Below are 20,867 nucleotides of genomic sequence, written 5' to 3' on the forward strand. Positions count from 1 at the left end.
TGTGCCAGCCAAGGGGAGCCCAGGTGCTGAGGAGTAGTCTAGGGCTGCTGCGAGCTCATTGATGTATATGTTAAAAAGTGTGGGACTCGGGCTGCAGCCCTGTCTAACTCCACGGCCTTGATGGAAGAAGTCTGTCCTTTTTTGTTATTAACTTTCACGCTGCATTTTTTTTTAGAGTACATACTTTTGATGGTGTTGTATGTCCTCCCCCCTATTCCGCTCTCTAGTATTTTCAACAATAGACCTGGATGCTAGATGGAGTCGAAGGCCTTTTTAAAGTCCACAAAGCAAAGATCTTGCCCTTCTTGGTGTTGTGGACGTGCTTATTGATCAGGCTGTGTAGGGTGTAGATGTGATCCGTGGTGCAGAAAAAGCAGTCAGAATTCAGCTGTCTCCGCTCAGTTCAGCCTGGAGGATGATGTCTTAGATGCCCGAATATGGATATGCCATATTCGGGCATCTACAAATGTTATCATCCAGGCTGAACAGAGCAGGGAGAGCAACATTCTGACTGCTTTTTCTGCTCGGGGGAGGGAGAGAGGGACAGATGGATATAGGGGCTACGGGTCCTTTGGTGACCCTCAGGAATTTGACAGCGTCCCCCGGATTGCGCACCACTGCTCTAGGATGCTACAGGCTCCTCCCGCATGGTGAATGAGGGTGGCTCATGGGAGTGCTCCGGTTGATTTAAAAGAAAGTCAATATTTGAAAGTGCTGAAGACAAGCCAAGCTGCTTGCATATTTCTCCAAGGAGATGGATTATGTTTCCATTATGGCGTCACAAAATATGTGAGCTGAATAGGATTATCGCAGGTGGTATTAAACGAGCAACATATTGATGTTTCAGTAAACTGAAACAATGTATCCATTTTTAATTTTTGTTGTTAATTTAGGATCATAATACATATTAGTGTTTCCTCAGTGACAGGTTAAATACAAATTGTGCAACAATTGGCACGTAATATGCAATACTTCTTTCTTTTGTTGTGGACTGCTTGAGTGTCCACCCGCGCCGAGGAAAGAAGTGTGCAGTGATCTGAGTGCAGATTTCAGGTTGAAATTGGAAGCCAAGATTATGACAACTGCCAGACATCTCCAAAGCCACTGCCAAAATGTACTGAAACAAGCTATTTTATATTTTATTGTTTTGATTCGTTCACTTGCTTTTTTAATTATAGTGTGTGTGTGTGTGTGTGTGTGTGTGTGTGTGTGTGTGTGTGTGTGTGTGTGTGTGTGTGTGTGTGTGTGTGTGTGTGTGTGTGTGTGTGTGTGTGTGTGTGTGTGTGTGTGTGTTATGGAGAAGGGATGCTTCCAACTGCAGTGCCCAGAGGATCACAGTGTACCGACAAGGTTTGAAGATGATAAATCTTTACCTGATCTATTTAAAGTGATATGCTTTTTTTTTTTTTAATTCTGCTGGTCTTAACTCTCAGCACTTCTTCTGTAGGGCGAACCAGTTTAAGAATGACGGCTGGCTCAATATCTGTACCCCAAATTATACCACTTCGTGTTCCTCTCCCTGGGAAAAGCAAACATGAAGTTCACACGAACACGCCGATTGAAATAAAATCAGGTATGAAACAGGAAAAGTCCAACAGTGTTAAATCTCTGATATAATTATTTCCTTTTTGTGTCTTTGTTACCAACCAACTCAAGATGGCAGTGCTGCCATGAAATGATGTCTTGGTTGCTTTAGTTGTGCTCTTACTGCACAAATCTCCTTGCTATTGACCCTGATTGGCACATAGAACATCAGAGAGAAGATGAAAGCAAAGTTACATACCCGGTAATGACATTAATCAATATCACAGCATTGTTCTGTTTTCTTCTTTTATGAGATGGCAAGATAAGCTGTCGCATGTTAAAAACCTGTGCACATTCAATCCAATGGGTTGCAAAGGTTTGTGGGCTGCAGGTTAAAACTGGCCAACCGAAATAATCCTTTATAGTATTGACATTGCTGCCATTGTATGACATTTTATGCAGCAAAGCACGTAGCAGAATAACACGGGTGCAATGAATGCCTGCCTCGAGGAATTTACAGTATCATCTGTTTTAGTACCTTTGGTAAAATTAGATCAAATGACAGGCCCAAGTTCATAAGGATTTGACACGGAGTCTCTCGCAGAAAGAGCCAACGCTTTAGCCACATGGCTACTCTCCAGTACTTCTCCAAAACATGTCTACTGCTTGTTTCAGCTACAGTATTGGTATAAATAGTGCAGATATGAGGAGGTGCTGCGTATCAAGATCCTGAAATATGCGTAGCGACCAACTTTTCTCATGTTTGGGGCTATGCGTTTCTGTTCAGTGTAAAAAAGAAAAGGTGAACAGCGGGGTACTCTAGAGAATGCAATTGGATAAGGCTTATTTATTTACACTTAGCCTTACAATTACAGAATGGTTTTGGTCCCAGCCGGGGCGTCATCGGGGAGAGAAGTGAAGGCTCATCGTCGTATGCCCTTTTATACCTAGTTCCCACCTTCCTTCCCCTCGACATCGGTGCATCTGGTAATATTATCAGTCCTGCTTTTTGTTGCGATCGCACTGACATAATCCCGTCATTGTCCGTGGTTGCGTTTCGTAGTAGCATCGTGTTGAATCATCACAGAAAACAAACATTAAACAAAGCCAGTTGGTATCCACAAGCTAAGGCCGTGCCTATAGTGCCGTAGTTGGCGACGGCGACACGGCGAGTGACGTCACCGGTGACAGTCTTGTTTCGCCGGGCGGCGCGATTCCGGCAATTTGATTTGTTCAAGGGCCGTCACGTGACGCGACGGCCCTTGAAAAATCACATTTAGCCGGCTTCAGGTTTTCGCAACGGTGACGTCGCTCCGTCGCTTGTCGCCATAGTGCACGCGGCGGCAATGTATTTGTTTTCGGGCGACGTCGCGTGCATTAGAAAGAAAAGGGGAAATGAGGAGAGGAGGAAAACGTATACAACACCTGACAATAACCTGCAGGTATAATAAAGACAATTCTGTGTTAACCCCACTTAAAGAGGTCATTGGTTACATACAAGAATGACAAGTAACATGAAAACACACACTTCCTGCAAGCTCTGAACCCGGACCCACCACACCATACTGTATATATGTGTCACAAGGAATGCTACTGGGATTGTGAATATATATGTGTGTGTGTGTGTATATTACACATATAACAAAACACATGAAGCTCCAGTGCTATATCCAATATGATCAATTATATAGTTAAATACTTATCGGTTTTTCTTCTCATAAGGGTTGTTTCGTTAAATTCTTTGGCCAAAGCATTTTTTTTTTTTTTTTTTTATCGTTGAAATTTTTGATTGCGTTTTCTATAACAAAACATATTACATTTCAACAAGACCACAAAATACCAGTTTACAGTGATTACAATATTCCTTTACATTTAACAGTGCACTAAACCAGTAAATAATATATTACATGTAATTTAGTCAATGACAAACAAAAAATGAAATTTAAATTTTACATCGATGAGTCAGTTCTATCTGCATTGCATCATTTCCCTCTGTACCTCTTCCCCATTACCCACAGTTCCTTTTGTTGTTTATGTGCTATAGGTCCTAACCTTATCTAGGCATAACAGACATTAGATATTTTATTCTTTCCCCCCCCCCTCATCACCTTCTGTGCCTCTCGCGTACCAGACTTCTTAGTAAGTAGCAACACAAACAGAAACCCTACTACAGCTTTAATGTTGAGTGAGGTGCTCACTAGGTACCACTAAACATTATACACGAGAACAAGAAATCTCGTTTCAGAGCACTCAATCACTAAAATGATTTATGAATTAATTAAAAATCGTTTAATGTCATCAAATATAAAATTATGAGTTTTAAAATCAAATAACGCTATCAGTGACACTGATACTATTTTCAGTGCTGTATAAGCTCTGATGATCATACATTAGTGTATGGTGACTGGGACAAGTCATCAATGTAGGTACTATGAATATAGACCAGCCCTGATAAGGGATTCAAAAGGGACAAGTAGATAAGCACGCCTTCTGACTGACAGCTAGTCTTCTACCACAGTATAATGTTATTGTAAGCAACCAGGGAACACCTCCCCCAAGGAGGGTTCCCGGCTTACCTTGCCGCCGGTACTCCGCGGCGGGGACTGACCGCCAGAGACAGGGACCTCCTTCTGCTACCCCAACTCCCGCTTCTGCATCTTCGCGCCCCACGGTGCCAGCCCTCCGGATCACCCGACAGAGGCGGCACTCTCTGCCCCTCATTGCCACGCCGAGCTCCATAGGGACGCACGTGTGCGCACGCAGGGCTTCTTCTACCCTCGCGCAATAGCCCCGCCCCCCTATCGGGTTGCGCGCTCCTCTCAGCTGATTATCAGTTCCTCACCTGCTGCAGTGCCTTGCCCTATCCCTGTCCTCTCTGGGACCACTCCTCCAGCACTCCATTGGCTCCTGGTCCTTTATTACCTTGCTGAGCCACTTCCTCTTTGGCTGAGCATAGCTTTCTGTAGCTTGTGTTACCCACGGTCGGGCCCTGCCTCGTGCTTCTTCCTTTTCTCATAGTTATCCTGTGTACCGAACCGGCTTGTCTGACTACCGGCTCTGGATTACGACCCTGACCACCCGATCTCTCCTATCCTTTACCTGGCTTACGAATACCAAACTACTACCCGGCTCTAAACTCACAGCTCTCGGCATCGACTATTCTCCTTGTTCTTCCCATTCATCCGACAAGTATCTGGACTAACGCTATCTTTTCCGATCAGATTCGGCCGCACTGATTTTCACCTTCCAGGTGTGTCTCCGCTGCTGTGGGTGCGAGTACTATCCTTTCGACCTCAGTTCCGGGGTCCCTCCTTGTCCGTGGTGAGCGTTGCGTTACAGTTATTAACGTGGATGCACTAGATTCAGTATACAGACATACCCCGGTTTAAATACACTCACTTTAAGTACACTCGCGAGTAAGTACATCTCGCTCAATAGGCAAACGGCAGCTCACGCATGCGCCAGTCAGCACGTCCTGAACAGCAATACCGGCTCCCTACCTGTACCGAAGGTGTGCGCAAGCGGGGAGACTATAGAGCCTGTTACAAATGCCTTATTTACATCAGTTATGCACGTATATGACGATTGCAGTACAGTACATGCATCGATAAGTGGGAAAAAGGTAGTGCTTCACTTTAAGTATATTTTCGCTTTACATACATGCTCCGGTCCCATTGCGTACGTTAATGCGGGGTGTGCCTGTATGTGCTTGTATAACGGAGGTATGTTAACTTCAAGACTATACTAATCAGAACATCAGTGTATCTATTTTGCTACCGTTATCCTTATTGTATAGGTGACCGTACCTATGTATAGGGATCCATAACGTACACATGGGTGTGCTATCAGGGGCACCTTGACGGTGCATTTCATTGTAATGCACTATATATTAATTCCGGCTTGAGTATATGCACTGCTTGTCAGCGTTAAGCGCACTCCATTGTACACGTTTATCCACTGTTGTTTTCAACGTGGATATGCACCGTGGATACACAGGTAGTCGATATATATTATACAAGGGAAGTGCAAGATATCAAAAACCACACATCAATATAGTATTTAAAACACTCATGCACCTAAACCATCCTATATATCATATCGATGCAGGTGACCATGTAGAGGTTCAGGTAGTGTATCAAAAAGTAGCTATAGTATATGAGGCTCAAGTGAGTTGTAAACACGCTCTTCAGTAGTGCTATATAGCAGGGAGACAAAGGGAAGGATTAGGGAATGATCACAAAACCATACTAATTGCATAATAATAATGAATAAGGTAATCAGGGGATGGGTGCAGACTGTGAGCTAACAAGTGAACCAGAAAAAGGGGGAAGGGAAACACAAAGTGATTGTGCCCCTAAAAGAATTCACTAAACTGCACACCACCGGGTGTAATGATAAACATCATTAGCTGGTAATTGGGATATTATTATCATACATATTAGACGACATAGATGCTTGACACTTTTGATTTAATTCATTTGTATTCACGTTACACCTATCTTTGGTAATATATGTTTTAAGTCAATTTATTAAAAGTTACCTTTTACACCCGGTGGTGTGCAGTTTAGTGAATTCTTTTAGGGGCACAATCACTTTGTGTTTCCCTTCCCCCTTTTTCTGGTGCTATATAGCAACCTAGTTCTAGATCAATAAATTCAATTAAGATCGGCAGAACACTCATGCATCCACACTGATCATGTAGTTCATATCAGTGCAGATGTCTATTGCAGAGATTCGGTTTAGTGCGCTTGTATGTTTATGAAGCCCATGTAAACAACTTGATTACTGGCACACTCCTACTTCAGCGCACGTGGATCAAAGTAATTGTCTTAATTGGAGTACTCCCTCTTTATGGGATTTAGTAACCTCCAGCAGTCTGTCACCCCTAGAGCTTCCCGTAGAGCAGGGCTGCACAACATACGGCCCGCGGGCCGCATGCGGCCCGCCTGGCCTCTGTGCGGCCTGCTATGACTCCGGCCGGGCGCCTGTTAATTAATTAAATAATTATTTAAAAAAAAGTAAATTTTTTTTTTAAATGGCGACGATTCACCCCCCCCTCCCCTCCCTCTTTCCCCCTCCCTCCCCTCCCTCCCCTCCCTCTTTCCCCCTCCCTCCCCTCCCTCTTTCCCCTCCCCCTCCGTCCCTCCCCCCTCCCTCTCCCCTTGAGGGAGAGTATATTGAGGGGAGGGGGAGAGTGTCATATTGAGGGGAGGGAGAGAGACAGTGTCATATTGAGGGGAGGGAGAGAGAGTGTCATATTGAGGGGAGGGGGAGAGTGTGTCATATTGAGGGGAGGGGGAGAGTGTGTCATATTGAGGGAATTAGGAGAGTGTCATATTGAGGGGAGGGGGAAAGAGTGTCATATTGAGGGGAGGGGGAAAGAGTGTCATATTGAGGGGAGGGGAAAGAGTGTCATATTGAGGGGAGGGAGAGAGTGTCATATTGAGGGGAGGGAGAGAGAGTGTCATATTGAGGGGAGGGAGAGAGAGTGTCATATTGAGGGGAGGGAGAGAGAGTGTCATATTTAGGGGAGGGGAAGAGAGTCATATTGAGGGGAGGGGGAGAGAGTCATATTGAGAGGAGGGGGAGAGAGTCATATTGAGAGGAGGGGGAGAGAGTGTCATTTAGGGGAGGGGGAGAGAGTGTCATATTGTGGGAAGAGAGACATGGGGGGGATGCTGACTTGGGGGGGGCTGCTGACATGGAATGGGCTGGGGATGTGGAGGGGGTATTGTGTGTTTGATGTGGAGGGGGGTATTGTGTGGGTGAGGGGGAGAGATGGGGGTATGAGAGACAGATGGGGAGTATCGTAAAGGTTGATAGTGAGGGGATCTGGGGGAAATATGATGATGGTGATGATGAGAGGTGCTGGAGGAGAGATGATGATGATGATGATGATGATTTAACCCGTGCGGCCCACATTTTTTTTCCTTGGAGCAGTTCGGCCCTTCTCACTTTACGAGTTGGGCAGGCCTGCCGTAGAGTCTTAATACTCTTCTGTCCTGGATTCAGTTCCAACTGTTGTATATTTTGCCCCGATTTGTCTAAGGCTGTGCTTATAGAGACGGCGACAGTGTTGCGGCAAAACAAATGCATTGCCGCCGTCGCGTGTGCTTATAGTAAGCGCGGCACGACGGATTGGTCGCGATCGCTGGAAGTCATCTCTATTTGATTTTCCAGCAACCGTCGCGTCGGCGGCACTATAAGTGTAGCCTAACAATGGATCTTGAGCTACATTAAAATCTCCGCCCACTATAGTATTGTTACTTTTGACTTTCAATATTTTTTCCACCGTGCTCTGGAAAAGGTGTGGCTATTCTCATTGGCACCATATAGATTATAAATGTTGAATTCTGTTCTGTGTATTTTTACTCTATTGCACCAGTCACCCCGTTGTGTCCCCAGAGGAAGTTATTATTTCCAGGGGCAGTGCTTTATTAATTAGAATTGCTACACCTCCCTTCTTTTCCATTGCTGGGGAATAAATACATTCCCCCACCCAGTCCCACTTATGTTTTTTACTTTCGTCTTCATTCAGGTGGGTTTCCTGAACTAGTGCAATATCTGTCCTTAATTTTTTCCGGTGTCTAAGAATTTAGTTTCTTTTTATTGGACAATTTATGCCCTTCACGTTCTAAGAGACTATTTTCATGTACATTTTACTGTGTGTTTGTGATTATATACTTGCGGTTCTCCTGCTGCCTTTGTGGGTATCTTACTCTCTCTTCTACAGCGCACCATGCATGCAGTCCTTTTATTACTTTTGCTGCTGATGACCTTAATTTCATGAACTGAAACACATCTGACAATACTTAAGTAATAATCCCCTCAGAACAGGGCATTACTGGCCAATAATGCCCTGTTCTGAGGGGATTATTATTATAGGCTAAATGTAGACTTTTTTCATGAATAATAGACACTTTTGTATAGTTATATAGATTTTTTTAAATTAAAATAAAATGGTAAATACATGAATCCACCTCCTATATACTCTTATACTGCAGATATCTATAGCCACACACTGCCGGCCCCCTCTGTGTACACACACACACACCACAGCACCTCTACACACACAAGCACACCACACACACACTGGAGCTCTACACTCACAACACAGCACCTCTACACACACAAACTGCTGCTACACACACATACAACACAACAGCACAGCTGCTGCTACACTCATAAACACTGCTGCTGCTGACACACACACACAGAAACTACAGCCAGAATCAAACTGCAGATAGACACGCACTTGCTTTGCAGACTCCCTCTCTCTCCCCCCACCCCACCAATTCAACTGAATCTGCTCAGTTCACGGAGCAAGGGGGAGGAGTCAACCCGTGGCTGATACTTCTTAACCAATCCCCTGCCCTGTCTCAGAGCTGTTCCTACTTTTAGACCAATCCCCTGCCCTGTCTCCGCAGTTCTGAAAGCTGATTGGCTGGAAATAATCACATTTAAATCAACACTTTGCAAGCAGCTAAAATTCCGGGCATTACTGATTGGTTAAAATTCCGGGCATTATCCAATCAGAGGACAGGAATTTCAATAATGCCTGGAATTTGACTGCTTTAGCCTATAATATAACATAGCTCGCACATAGAAAGAAAAAAACATTAACATAAACATCACTTGTATTGACTTTCCTTTTTTCCAGGAGCAGCTCCTGCCTCCCATCCTATTGTGATACTTCACTCCTCCCACTCCACCATATAATATATATCCTTCAATTTATGCCTGTCTAATAAGCTTTTGGCTTTTCTAACTACGTGTTAGGCCTTATTAACCTGTTATACACCTTACTGCTTCCTTATATAAACATATTTAACTGCAGGCATGTCTGAGCATGAAAGCCCCTAAATGGTATCTTTGCTGGTGTCTTTCTGAGTCTCTCTCTGTCTCTGTCTCTGTCTCTGACTCTGTCTATGTCTCTGTCTCTCTCTGTCTCTCTCTGTCTCTGTCTCTCTCTCTCGTCCCACCTGCTCCCTTGTATATTATTACCCATCTGAACATTTTGCATATTTATGCTGTTCTTTGTGTCTTTTTTTCCCTTTTTTTTCAATTCGGCATATCAATAGCCTTACCTTGAGCTCCCCACACCTTTTTACCTCTACAATAATGGTGATGGGCGTTAACTTTCTCTTCCTAATAGCGGTCCCGGCGACGACTGAAACACGTCAAAGGTGTAAGAGGCTAAATGTAAATAAATAACCCTCCTCTGATTGCATTTTCCCGGGTGCCCGCTCTTCACCTTCTGTCCTGCATTAAGTATCCATGGATCCTGTCCCAGGAAGCTCTCCGATGGCATTGGAAGTTGTGGGTAACTTGAGTGCATATGCTTTCTCTGCAATTTTAGGAAATGAAACCAGACACAGGTTTGTTTGCTAGGTAGGAGTGTATGCACATTATTCCACCGCTCAATAAAATGAAGATGGTAAAAAAAAAATGTGGATTTTTAAAAAAAAAATAATTAACAAATTAAAATGAAATAATTAATTGACATTAATTAAAATTAAATAAAATGTAGGCATTAATTAAAATTAAGACATTTTTAAAAATGTGACATTCCTGACCTTGTGCAAAATAGGGTCTCTTGCGCTCCTCGTGGCAGTCAGTGACATCACTGCCATGCAGGGCCGCATCATGAAGCGGACCCGCAGGGCTGAGGTAGGAATGCAGAATAACCGACTAGAGCCCAGGGACAGAGTCCTGTTAGAGTATCCGTAGTCAGTAAGCAGACAGGTCAGGGCTGGCGGCAGTGGTGCAGGGTCCAGGCGGCAGGCAAAAGGGCAGGCGAAAGGCAGCGTGGTCACGGTCCGGGGGTCATCAACAGGGATTCTAAATAGGCGAAAGGGTAGTGCGTGACAGCGAAGATCAATCGGAGCTGCAGCAAACAGAACTTTGCTCGGCGACTCCCACTGAGAACAGCAGCCTTAAGTAGCAGGCTGCCAGTAACCAAAATGGCCGAACTGAGGCGGAAAGCGCAGGCCAAGCTGGAAAACCCGGATTGGAGCAAACACCGGCACGGATCAGGCAGAATCCTTACAATGGTTCTGTATTTGCCAGCTAGACATCTTTGAGATAAGGAGGTTATCATATCCAGGCATGTTATTTTTTTTCTTTAGATTCACCAGATGTGGCCATATACTATACATTGGATGGAAGCAAACCAGATCTGTTTAAGAAAGTTGGGTATGGAGAAAATACCACTTTGAAATATAGAGGCCCCTTTACATTACCTGACGGTAAAATAACAGTGAAGGCTCTGGCTGTTACTAGGTAAATCGCTTCACTTTTTCATGCTCTTCTACATTCATTCTCTTGTACTTTATTCATCCGTTTGTAAGTTGCGATAATTAAATGTAATTAAACATACATAAACTTGGGGCCCCGGGTCACAAAGGTCCCTTATCCAGACGTGACATATTTCTACTACATATCTGTGGTTTTGATAACTCTAGTACAACCAGGGCTGCTGCCTCCAACTGAAGGCCAAACATGAGAAGAAAAAATTCCCTTACTTGGTGGTGTGCTGCGGCGACTCTCGGCATCCTGCTGCAACTGCAGTGAACATTGCTACACGGCGTCAAATGATGACGCCATGGCAACGGGATGTGACGTCTTGACGCAACGCGGCATCATGGTGTAGCATCATGACGTCACGTAGCCATGTTCAATGCAGTTGGAGGGGGAATTGCAGAAGAATGCCGGAGACGCCACCGTACCCCTCCGCCACCCGGAGATTGACCTGGCTAAGCCCGGAGGTAAGTGCCGAAACCCAACAACAACTCAATATAATTATGCTGGTTTAATAAAACATTTGACAACCATACAAAGAATACACATATCTTGGTTGTTCAGACACAGTTCTTGGTTTAAAAAGATATTATTATTATTATAATAAAAAAAATGCTGCTGCACAGCATGATAATTACACACCCTAGCCTTTCAATAAAGCCTGCATGTACACATAGAAAACTTGATATGATCCACTGTCACTTATTTTGTTTTAGAGATGGCAGGGAGAGTGGGACTGTGACAAAAGTGTTCATAGTGGAATATGTGCCACCAGACATAGATTCCTCCGATGAAGATAATGACGAGAACTTCCTCAAGGAGATTTCTAAGCAGGTAACTTCCATACATTGAAAACTCTTAACACACTGATACATCCTAGATCCTGAATCTAATAACTCATTCCACTCGTAGTGTATCCCTTTGCGTGCCTTTGTTGCAGGATTTGAGCTTTTCTAAATCTAGCCATATATTACAATGGTATCTCTACTTAAATATATCAAAATTAATCTGGTAGTTAATTGCCTAAATTCCCCCTGTCGAGGCAAAGATTTGTATCAATGCTTTCGTCCTCTGAATTAGGCCTAAAGTTAGCAAACTGTGAATAAGATTTAAAGCAGCAATCCTTCCAGAAGCATTTAACTCCTATAAATGTTAATATTTTCCCCTGGACATGTTTTTTCAGTGTTGAAATCCTAATCTCTAGCTTCTGAAATTATCATGGTAATCTTTAGACTGCACTCGGGTCTGGGCAGCAGGGCCGCCGACAGGGAGGGACAGCCAGTATTGCTGTCCCGGGCCCGCCCAGTCAAGGCCTCCAGTTTCCACTCTGTGCAGGCAAAGCCAGGGCCTCCCCTTTCCTGGCTTCCGCCCCCCTCCCTTCTCTCCTGCAGGCAAGCCGGGCCCTCCCCTTCCCTCAGCACTGCTCATTTGTCCCTCCCTCCCCAGGCCTGCTGGTCTCTGCCTTGTGCTGGCCTTGCTGCTCCAGCAGGACCAGCCAAGGGCCCCAGGTAAGACCACATGCCCCAGGCCCCTCTTATACCACCCTCCCAGGTACCTTACCCACCCCAAGGGGGGAGAGGGCTCATTTTTATATGTATGTTTGGGGAGGGAGGGGGGGGGGGTCACTGTGTGTGTGTGTGTGTGTGTGTGTGTGTGTGTGTGTGTGTGTGTGTGTGTGTGTGTGTGTGTATGTATATATATATACCGTCTCGCTTCCACCCCCACCTCTTCCACCCCCATGTATTTTTCTCCACTCCCCACACTCAACCTTCCTTCCCAATATATATATATATATTGGGAAGGGAGGTTGAGAGTGTGGGGAGTGGAGAAAAATACACAGGGGTGGAAGAGGTGGGGTGTAAGCGAGACGGGGGGGGGGGGGAAAGGAAAGGGTGACGTGGTAGTTATAAGAGGGCTGAGAGGGAGGAGGTGTGTGAGAAGGCGGAGAGGGGCTCTTGCAAGGCCGTCGGCATGTGAGTGGGGGGCCCCCTGGTGGAAACGTTAGGCTAAGGCCCCGCTCCCTCAGTCAGCGCGCCCGCACTGCAGACAGGCGGCGTGCTGACAGGCACAGACCACGATATGCGGTCGGGAGGGGGGCGGGAGCGGGGGCGCGGCCAAAATGGGTGGGGGGGCATGGCCATGACGTGAGGGGGCGGGACCATCACACAGCCCCACAGCACAGTGCTGCAGCCCCATAGCAGCTCCTCAGCTCAACAGCAGCCCTCAGCCCCTGCAATTGACCGCTCCCTGCGGTCTGTAGGGAGCCGGAGCTGGGGGCGTGGTTTGAGCGGGGGTGTGTGGTTTGAGCGGGGGGGGGGGGGGTTGGTTTGAGCGGGAGGCTCTCGTGCTGTCCCCCGCCCCAACCTGTCATTCCCTCTCCCCCCTGTCGGTCCCTCTCCCCCCTGTCGGTCCCTCTCCCCCCCCCCTCCCGGAGCTCCCTCCTCTCCCTCCTCTCCCCCCCTCCCGGAGCAGGTGCAGCCTGCGAAACGGGCACCAGAGGAGGAGGGGGGGGGGGCGGCGCTATGCACGGCTGCACAGACAGGGTGGCCACTGGAGTTACGGCATCGTGACCACGTATGGCACTGCTTAGCAACTTATGTGATTGGGATGTGTGCATATGATGACGTGGATAGAAGAGGAGGGCCTTTCTTTACCGCTCAGGCCATGCTCACCTATCTCTCGCAATCTCAATTAAGGATGACATGGCGATCCTCATCTGTTGTGTGCCGGCCCTTATGATGTGCAAGGACTCTTATAAGGACACTGAAAGGTTTCAAATGTGTCACAAATTGCAACAAAGCTAAATTTCCCAGAACCAATGGGACTTGCCATGCAATAGTACCAATATCAGCACTCTCTCCATTGAATGGATACCCCCCACTATCTTTATTCTTAGGATATTGTAAATGGCACCTCTACTGCAAAAAACAAACTGAAAGACGGGACTTCAGAAAGAATCTCGGCTTGGGATGAGACTGCACAAGCATTTAAAGGTATAGGGTTTCTAAATACCTGTGTAGGCTGGTGTTTCAGGTTCAGTCTCACTTTGCACCACATACTTCAGTTGCAATAAAGTGAAATCCCTTACACATACCTTGTTATTTATTGAATTTATTATTATTAATATATGCTAGACAGTTTTGCAATTAATAAGTGGTACTTTTACAAGAAGTAAAAACAAAATAGAGAAGGGCATTGAAACCCACATTTAACTGGGTATATAACAAGAGACAGGGGGTGCCCAATGCTACATCCCATTGACGAAACATATATGGTAAAAAGTATAAAGTAAAATACTTCAATAATAATATTAAATACTTGGTTATTTAGGTAACCCTTTGGCCAAAGCGTCATAAGCCTGCATACCAACGCAAAGGTATAACCAAATTAATGCAGGTCCTACACTGTGAACACTTCCTTTTACCTCTGGAAGAGGGGAAGAACAATCATAGGTCCTGTTCCTGCAGCAAATGAAAAGACCTCCCAAGTTAAAAAGGTGAAGGAAGGAGGAGGAGTATTTTACTTTATACTTTTTACCATATATGTTTTGTCAATGGGATGTAGCATTGGGCACCCCCTGTCTCTTGTTATATACAATTGCCACGCTCAGTAGCTCTCTGTTGACATAAATATATATTCATGATGTGGTGGGTGTGGGAGTTCGAGCTAGCTGGGAATGTGTGTTAATCAATTTAACTGGGTATATCCTGCTGCTTCCACTCTCTCCCGTGATCCACCGGTGCCAATCCAGACATGTAAAAACAAAATAGAGACGCGCAAGGAAACCCACATTTTTACAAGAAGGCCTTATTAATTGACATTAGGTTTTTAGATTGTACACATCAAGGGGGTGGGTGGCCTGGACTTTCACATTTTGTTTTGTTTGACCTTCCCAAGATTTTAGCAGTCCAAGAGGTAGTTTTTTTTTTTTTTTTTCTCAAAAGCTTATTTAATTTATTTTACCATAGGATTGAAGCAGGCAGTCTCCGGAGCTGAACCACATTGATTTCAGCTCCGGCGACCTCCTGCTTCCTTGGATGCTTACCTTCGTAGAGTGTGCCGGTAGACTCTCGGCTAGCAGGGATCACGTAATGCTGCACTTTCAAAGCTCTGATGCCCTGCGGCAAATAGGAAGCTGTGACATTGGCTTCCTATTGGTCCACATGATGCGGAAGCTCTAAAAAGCAGAGAGCTACTAGCACCCCCTTCGGAGGTAAATATCTCTGGAAGCAGGAGTTTCCTGGTGATTTATTAATGGGGTTCAGCTCCGGAGATCCCCTGTTGGTGTAACTATTTTGTTCCTCATTACAGATCCTGAGATAGATGGAAGAACCAGTCACAGGTCCTTAAAGGGTCCACGATTTATGAATAGTCGCTTAGGAAAACCAAGCCACAGGGAAGAACCCATGTCAGCACCACAGACCCAGAGATCTCAGGTACTGCTGGACATGCCCAATTTGACGTCATAATAATGTTTTGTCTCCTGTAGCACTGCCAATGTATGCAGAGATATACACAGACTTTAGCGCCATCCATGTACACGTAAGCGCTTCAGACATAAAAGTAATCTAAGTTTTGTATGACTTGTAAGATCTGCCCTAAAGAATGTAGCTCGTACCAGGCGACAATACCACTGAGCTGCTCCTTCAGTTTGGAGATTAACTAATCCCTTTGAGAGTGGCTGGCAACACATTGCAAAGAGATGCTGTCACAGTAGACCAGGACTTTTAACACCATTTATATTTAAGGGATCAGTCACAGGGCAAAATACAGTAAGTGAAATAAAATGAGGTTTATTTTGGATAAATCCTCGGAAACACACAGAACTACGAAATACAAAAATATACACACTTACAGGGGTCTGGGGGATGAAATCTACCTTTTCTAGGTGCAAGGACCCACCTCAAATGGTTTTCCCTTGTCCGCTTCTCTGCTCCAGGATATAAAAGTGCTGCACACAGCAGCCCCTCTGAAATGTATCTCCACACTCCTTCCCAGATTGTCTCCCCCTCTGATAGTCTCCACACTCCTTCCCAGAGGTGGACTTCTGAGGGAATTTCCACACTCCATCTCAGAGTATCTCTCCCTCTGAGGGTAACCAATGCTCTGTCCAGCAGCACCCATTATATACCCCATGGTGGCTATTGAGCAAAGCAGCCAGCCAAGAGAAACAGTGCCTGGGGGCTCAGACCTGATAAATGATTCATTTAACTATTCCCCTACCTTTGTTCTGATCTATTTCTATGGAGAGCTTCAACTGAGTGAATTACTAGTCTTTCTTCATGGAAATGACAGTAATAGTGGAATGTCTAATTTACTTTCTTGCATGTTAATTCCATCACCATACAATGCCAACTACTGTACCTAAGCTGGGTGGAATTGCTAACACAGGCATAAATGCAGACATAAGGTAATTATGTATAAGACAGGACGTAGCATTACACGCAGCTAGCCCAAATCACAACACAGAACAATGTTGATTGGGGAAAGGATTGTCACAGGGAAGACAGAATACATGCTTTGAAATGCATGTATTACAGATATGGTGCATTACACATTCCCTGTTCTCTCTCTGATATTAAAGACATTTGGCTGAAATAAGTCTTACATAGCTGGCCAAGTTACATGGATTTAGGGGTAAATAGCTGGGATTTTTCTTTATTAGGTCCCCCAGCTACCCCTACCGTCACAGATGCGTAGCCCGCTTCTGTGAAAGTGCTTAAGATTGTTACTCCGTTGGTACTCTTGAGTTAAAAAAAAAAAAAAAAGGACCGTCTGTCACTAGACAATATTGACACATATAGACACACAAAAAGAAAGAACCGCTCTGGGGGACTAAAAAAGAACAAAATATCCCCTATAGATTAGAGAAATTCCAACATCATAATAACAGACACTCGAGGTATAATCCAAAAATTGAAAAAGGTTTATTAAACGTGTTAACGGCATACTGCTAATCACTCAGCTCCTTGGACACGAACTCTTAAGGACTGTAAAGTATATCTGCTCTATTTCTGCCCTGCCATTGTGGTATTTTGCTGAAGCATATCTATCAGCGAGCCAATTTATGGTATTGTAGTGTTAGTTTAGTTTGTGGGAATACGTGCTGTTTATACACCTTGCTATTAGTATTTACAGTGTTTTGCATATGTTCTGGATACCATCTACCTATATTGAGGGTTATTTTTTTAATGTCTGTTTGTATAGTGCAGGTTTGACATGCATTTTTCTGTTTGTCCACTGCTTCAGCAATTCAATATACCTTAGACCGGCCGGTCTTGATTTCAGCAGGGAACTTTTCATTGTGTCCCTGCTGAATCATATTGCTAGAGTTTACTTGTGTCTTTGCAGTGGTCATGCATTAGATTTAGGCAAAAATAGGAAAGAATTCCAACAATCGATGCTCAGCTGTAAAGAGTCATTGTAATGTGATAATATCTTAAGTGATACAAGGGTTAAAATGATCTTGGAGGAACCACTTAAATCCACCCTCTTGAGTATATCAAAATCCGGTGTGTCTGTATGAGTCTCCTAAAATGTGGAGGACCTGTAGTGTGTAATATCAAATCTTCGGGTCAGCTATGTGTGCATGACACCATAATATACACCACTATATAATACTCTCCCTGGAGAATAACACACATATGAGAATAATGAGACCCCAATCCGTAACTGAAGGAGTGGGAGTACTCACAATTAAGAGGTGGTTGGTCCGTCAGCGTGCATCACGCATGATGTGTAAGATAGTAGAGAACTTCCACGATGGAGTGAAGCGGAGCACAGCAATAAAGTTGGGGGCTAGACACCGGTAGGTATAAGGTTAAAAAATCCTTTAATCCATGGTTGACATCATGGTGTAGTGGTAAGTTAAAATCTCTAACGCGTTTCGGGCCGTCGCCCTTTGTCAAATAGAATATTCTTTGACAAAGGGCGACGGGCCGAAACGCGTTAGAGATTTAAACTTACCACTACACCATGATGTCAACCATGGATTAAAGGATTTTTTAACCTCATACCTACCGGTGTCTAGCCCCCAACTTTATTGCTGTGCTCTGCTTCACTCCATCGTGGAAGTTCTCTACAATGCATTAGATTTAGTATACAGTATGTGTGTACCTAAGGCTGAGTCCATGCTCCCTGCTTGCTCGCTGAGGCTCGCTGAGACCCGCTTTCCCTGGCCTTGCGGTTGCATATATATATATATATATATATATATATATATATATATATATATATATATATATATATATATATATATATATATATATATATATATATATATATATACGGGTGTAAGGTTTTTTTTTTTGTTTTTGTTTGTTTTTTTTGTAAGTTGTGCTTGTTAGTCTGTCTTTAATAAACCTTTTTTAAATTTTTGGATTATACCTTGAGTGCTTTTCTTGTAGGTTCTTTGTTCTTTTTTTCTTTGACTTTATACATATAGACACACAGGATTTCCGGTTCCATTTTGAATCTGAAAGCTGCTTTACACGAAAACTGCACCATGACTTTAATTACCACCAATTTTTTACTTATTACTTGGCTCTTGATACATTTGAATATAAGTTACCATTAAGTAATTTCCCCCTTTACATGCTACAATACCCCTCAGGGTGGCATTCCATGCCTGGAAACCTAACTGGGGTTTTATTTGTTTGTGCATTTAGGGAAATCTAGCACTCTATGAACCCTTTGTCAGTTTGGGCTATCTCCAAAGTACGTGATATGAAAACATGCTGTCTTGTACAAATAAACGTAAATAAGTATTGCATATATAGAGACTTCAATCATGTTTGAATCTTCCAGGAAATACACTTATCCAGGACCAGTGCGGAGGGTAAGATAATATGCTTCCCTCCTATATGGAACCTGGGGTCTCCAGTGTTATTACTCTCCTGTGTGCTGCTAGCAAACGTACAGGGACTCTTATTGATACAGCTGGAGTTGGTTGATTAGAATCCGTCTCTCTAGCTTGCCTCTGATGTATGTAGAAACGCAAATGAAAAAAAGGATGAGCAGCAAGCAGAAAGGCATACGGGAAGCCGACTAAAGTAGAAAATTGATGAAAAGCTTTATTCGGTCATAGACTCCCCGAGAAATCACCCTAGCGGTGTGAAACGCTTTTGGACATTTTTTCTTTTTAATGTTTTGTCTATGACCTAATAAACCTTTTCATCAATATTCTACTGAAGTCGGGGTCCCGTGTCCCTTTTTGCTTGCTGTTGCTTTGCTTCCTTTTCCCCCCCATTTGCCTCCAAAGTGTGTGTGGTGTTCTGCAGCGATACTGTTATTTAAAGGTGCACTTTCAAAGTGAGCTCAATGTGAAGCTGCTTTCCGAGCTTGTTGTTGTATTTTTTTTTTACACTTGTTTTGTTGTTTGCATTTTTATTTTAAAAGGCCAAGACTGCTAAAAAGGCTCCACTCTACCAGGCAGCACTGAGCTGTTTTCTATGTAGTCTACAAAGGATCTTATCAGTCAAATAAATCTTAACTTAATCTTCTCAGATAAGGATCTTTGAGGTCTACTAATGTAATTGCGTGCACGCGCGCGTCGGAGCACCTGGCGACTCATCCACCAATTTCAGCCGCGATCTGTGGTTGCGCGTCCAGAGAAGAGCAGGAGATTGCGACTGGAGAGGGGGGTGTGGTGGGGCAGGGCCATGATGTCACACGGCTAGTTCTTCCTCATTGGCTGAACTGCTGCTGGGACGTTGACAATCGCTAGGCCGCTTTGCCAAAAGAAATAAATCTTGTCTTTTGGCAAAGGTGGCCGCGCATCACCCTTTCTGCAGGCGCACGCAGGCAGTGACTGTGGCCGGCCCCATAGACGGCTGTATCTTGTTCGCGCCGTGCGAGCAGCTGTGAGCAGTGGGGATGAGGCCTAAGTGAGAGGCATTTAGCAGCCATATTAATTTTGGGATACATTTTTTATGAATAAAATACAGTTGGAAAAAAAAAAAAAAAATCTTGAGGTGAAAACGGACACTATTTGTTATTGTGAAGAAATCTAATATTTTTTTGTTTTTTTTAATGCCATGCTGGGGGAACTGCCTCTTAAATGTGTTCACACATCTTGTTGTTTTAGCTGAACAGTTCTGCAGAACCTATTCTTAAAAAAAGTCTGACAAGTACCCAGAGCATGAGAATCCAGAGACAGACGGACTTCCTCAAGTAAGCTTATTTGCATAATTTTGACATATATGTATTACCAGGGTTGGACAAAATACACTGAGCATGTGTGCACTAGTAATGCAAGATTTGCACTAACCATAAAAACGATTTAAAATGGATAAAATGCAATTGTACATATCCCCCTCACTGAAAATGTTTGTTTTGTTCTTTTTTTTTATTTTTCCCTTTGACTATTCCCTGTTCCTGTTCTCCTTCCCATGTACCACATTCCCTCTCTTCTCCCCTCCACCAAACACCATTTACTCCAACCGGTTCCTCCGTTTCTCACTCTGCATACAATCGTCCCTCCTGTTCTTGTATCTATGCCACTTTCACATCCCTGCCAACAATGCCCTTTCCCCGACCCCTGCACAAATCTCCACCCTACACACAACCCCCCTCTTACCTCAAGCTTCATTCTCATTTCTTCCTTCATCCAAATGCTTCTGATAACATTTACATATCTTAGGCCCGTAATATAGTGGGCGAGCGCGCGGCACTTATAATTGGCTGTGGTTAGCCAGCCATTGTATACTAGGGCCACGCGCGCGCACAGCAGTGAGCGTGGAGCCGGGCGATAGGGGTGAAGACTTAGAAAAGTAAGTATTCGCGCCGCTACCACTCAGTGTCTGCAGTGTGTGTATATGTGTATGTATGTGTGTATAAAGTTGCACAATATTAATAAAGAATTTTCTTCTCACAGCATGCCTTTTTTTTTTTTTTTAATACACACACACCTTCCCCAGTGACACACAAACACACAGTGACACACACACCGTACCTTCCAAGCCTGTCGCTCACAGCAGCATGGACCGTACACACGAAAAGTGTGCGTCACGTGCACGAGCGTTCGCACAGGCGCGCACGCCCGC

The 20,867-nt window shown here is 44.3% G+C and overlaps 1 protein-coding gene across 1 annotated transcript in view; it reads left to right on the forward strand.

The window, feature by feature from the left end:
* Positions 1-20,867, forward strand: part of DZANK1 (double zinc ribbon and ankyrin repeat domains 1) — a 73,878-nt gene that overhangs the window by 5,232 nt on the left and 47,779 nt on the right. The window contains exons 2-7 of the mRNA XM_075596267.1: positions 1,448-1,573; positions 10,653-10,806; positions 11,541-11,658; positions 13,721-13,817; positions 15,136-15,260; positions 19,910-19,995. Of these exons, the coding sequence (XP_075452382.1) occupies positions 1,465-1,573; positions 10,653-10,806; positions 11,541-11,658; positions 13,721-13,817; positions 15,136-15,260; positions 19,910-19,995 (689 nt within the window). The 5' untranslated portion in view covers positions 1,448-1,464. The remainder of the gene's footprint in view (positions 1-1,447; positions 1,574-10,652; positions 10,807-11,540; positions 11,659-13,720; positions 13,818-15,135; positions 15,261-19,909; positions 19,996-20,867) is intronic.

The sequence above is a fragment of the Ascaphus truei genome, chromosome 4 (assembly GCF_040206685.1).
Source record: "Ascaphus truei isolate aAscTru1 chromosome 4, aAscTru1.hap1, whole genome shotgun sequence".
Lineage (NCBI taxonomy): Eukaryota > Metazoa > Chordata > Amphibia > Anura > Ascaphidae > Ascaphus > Ascaphus truei.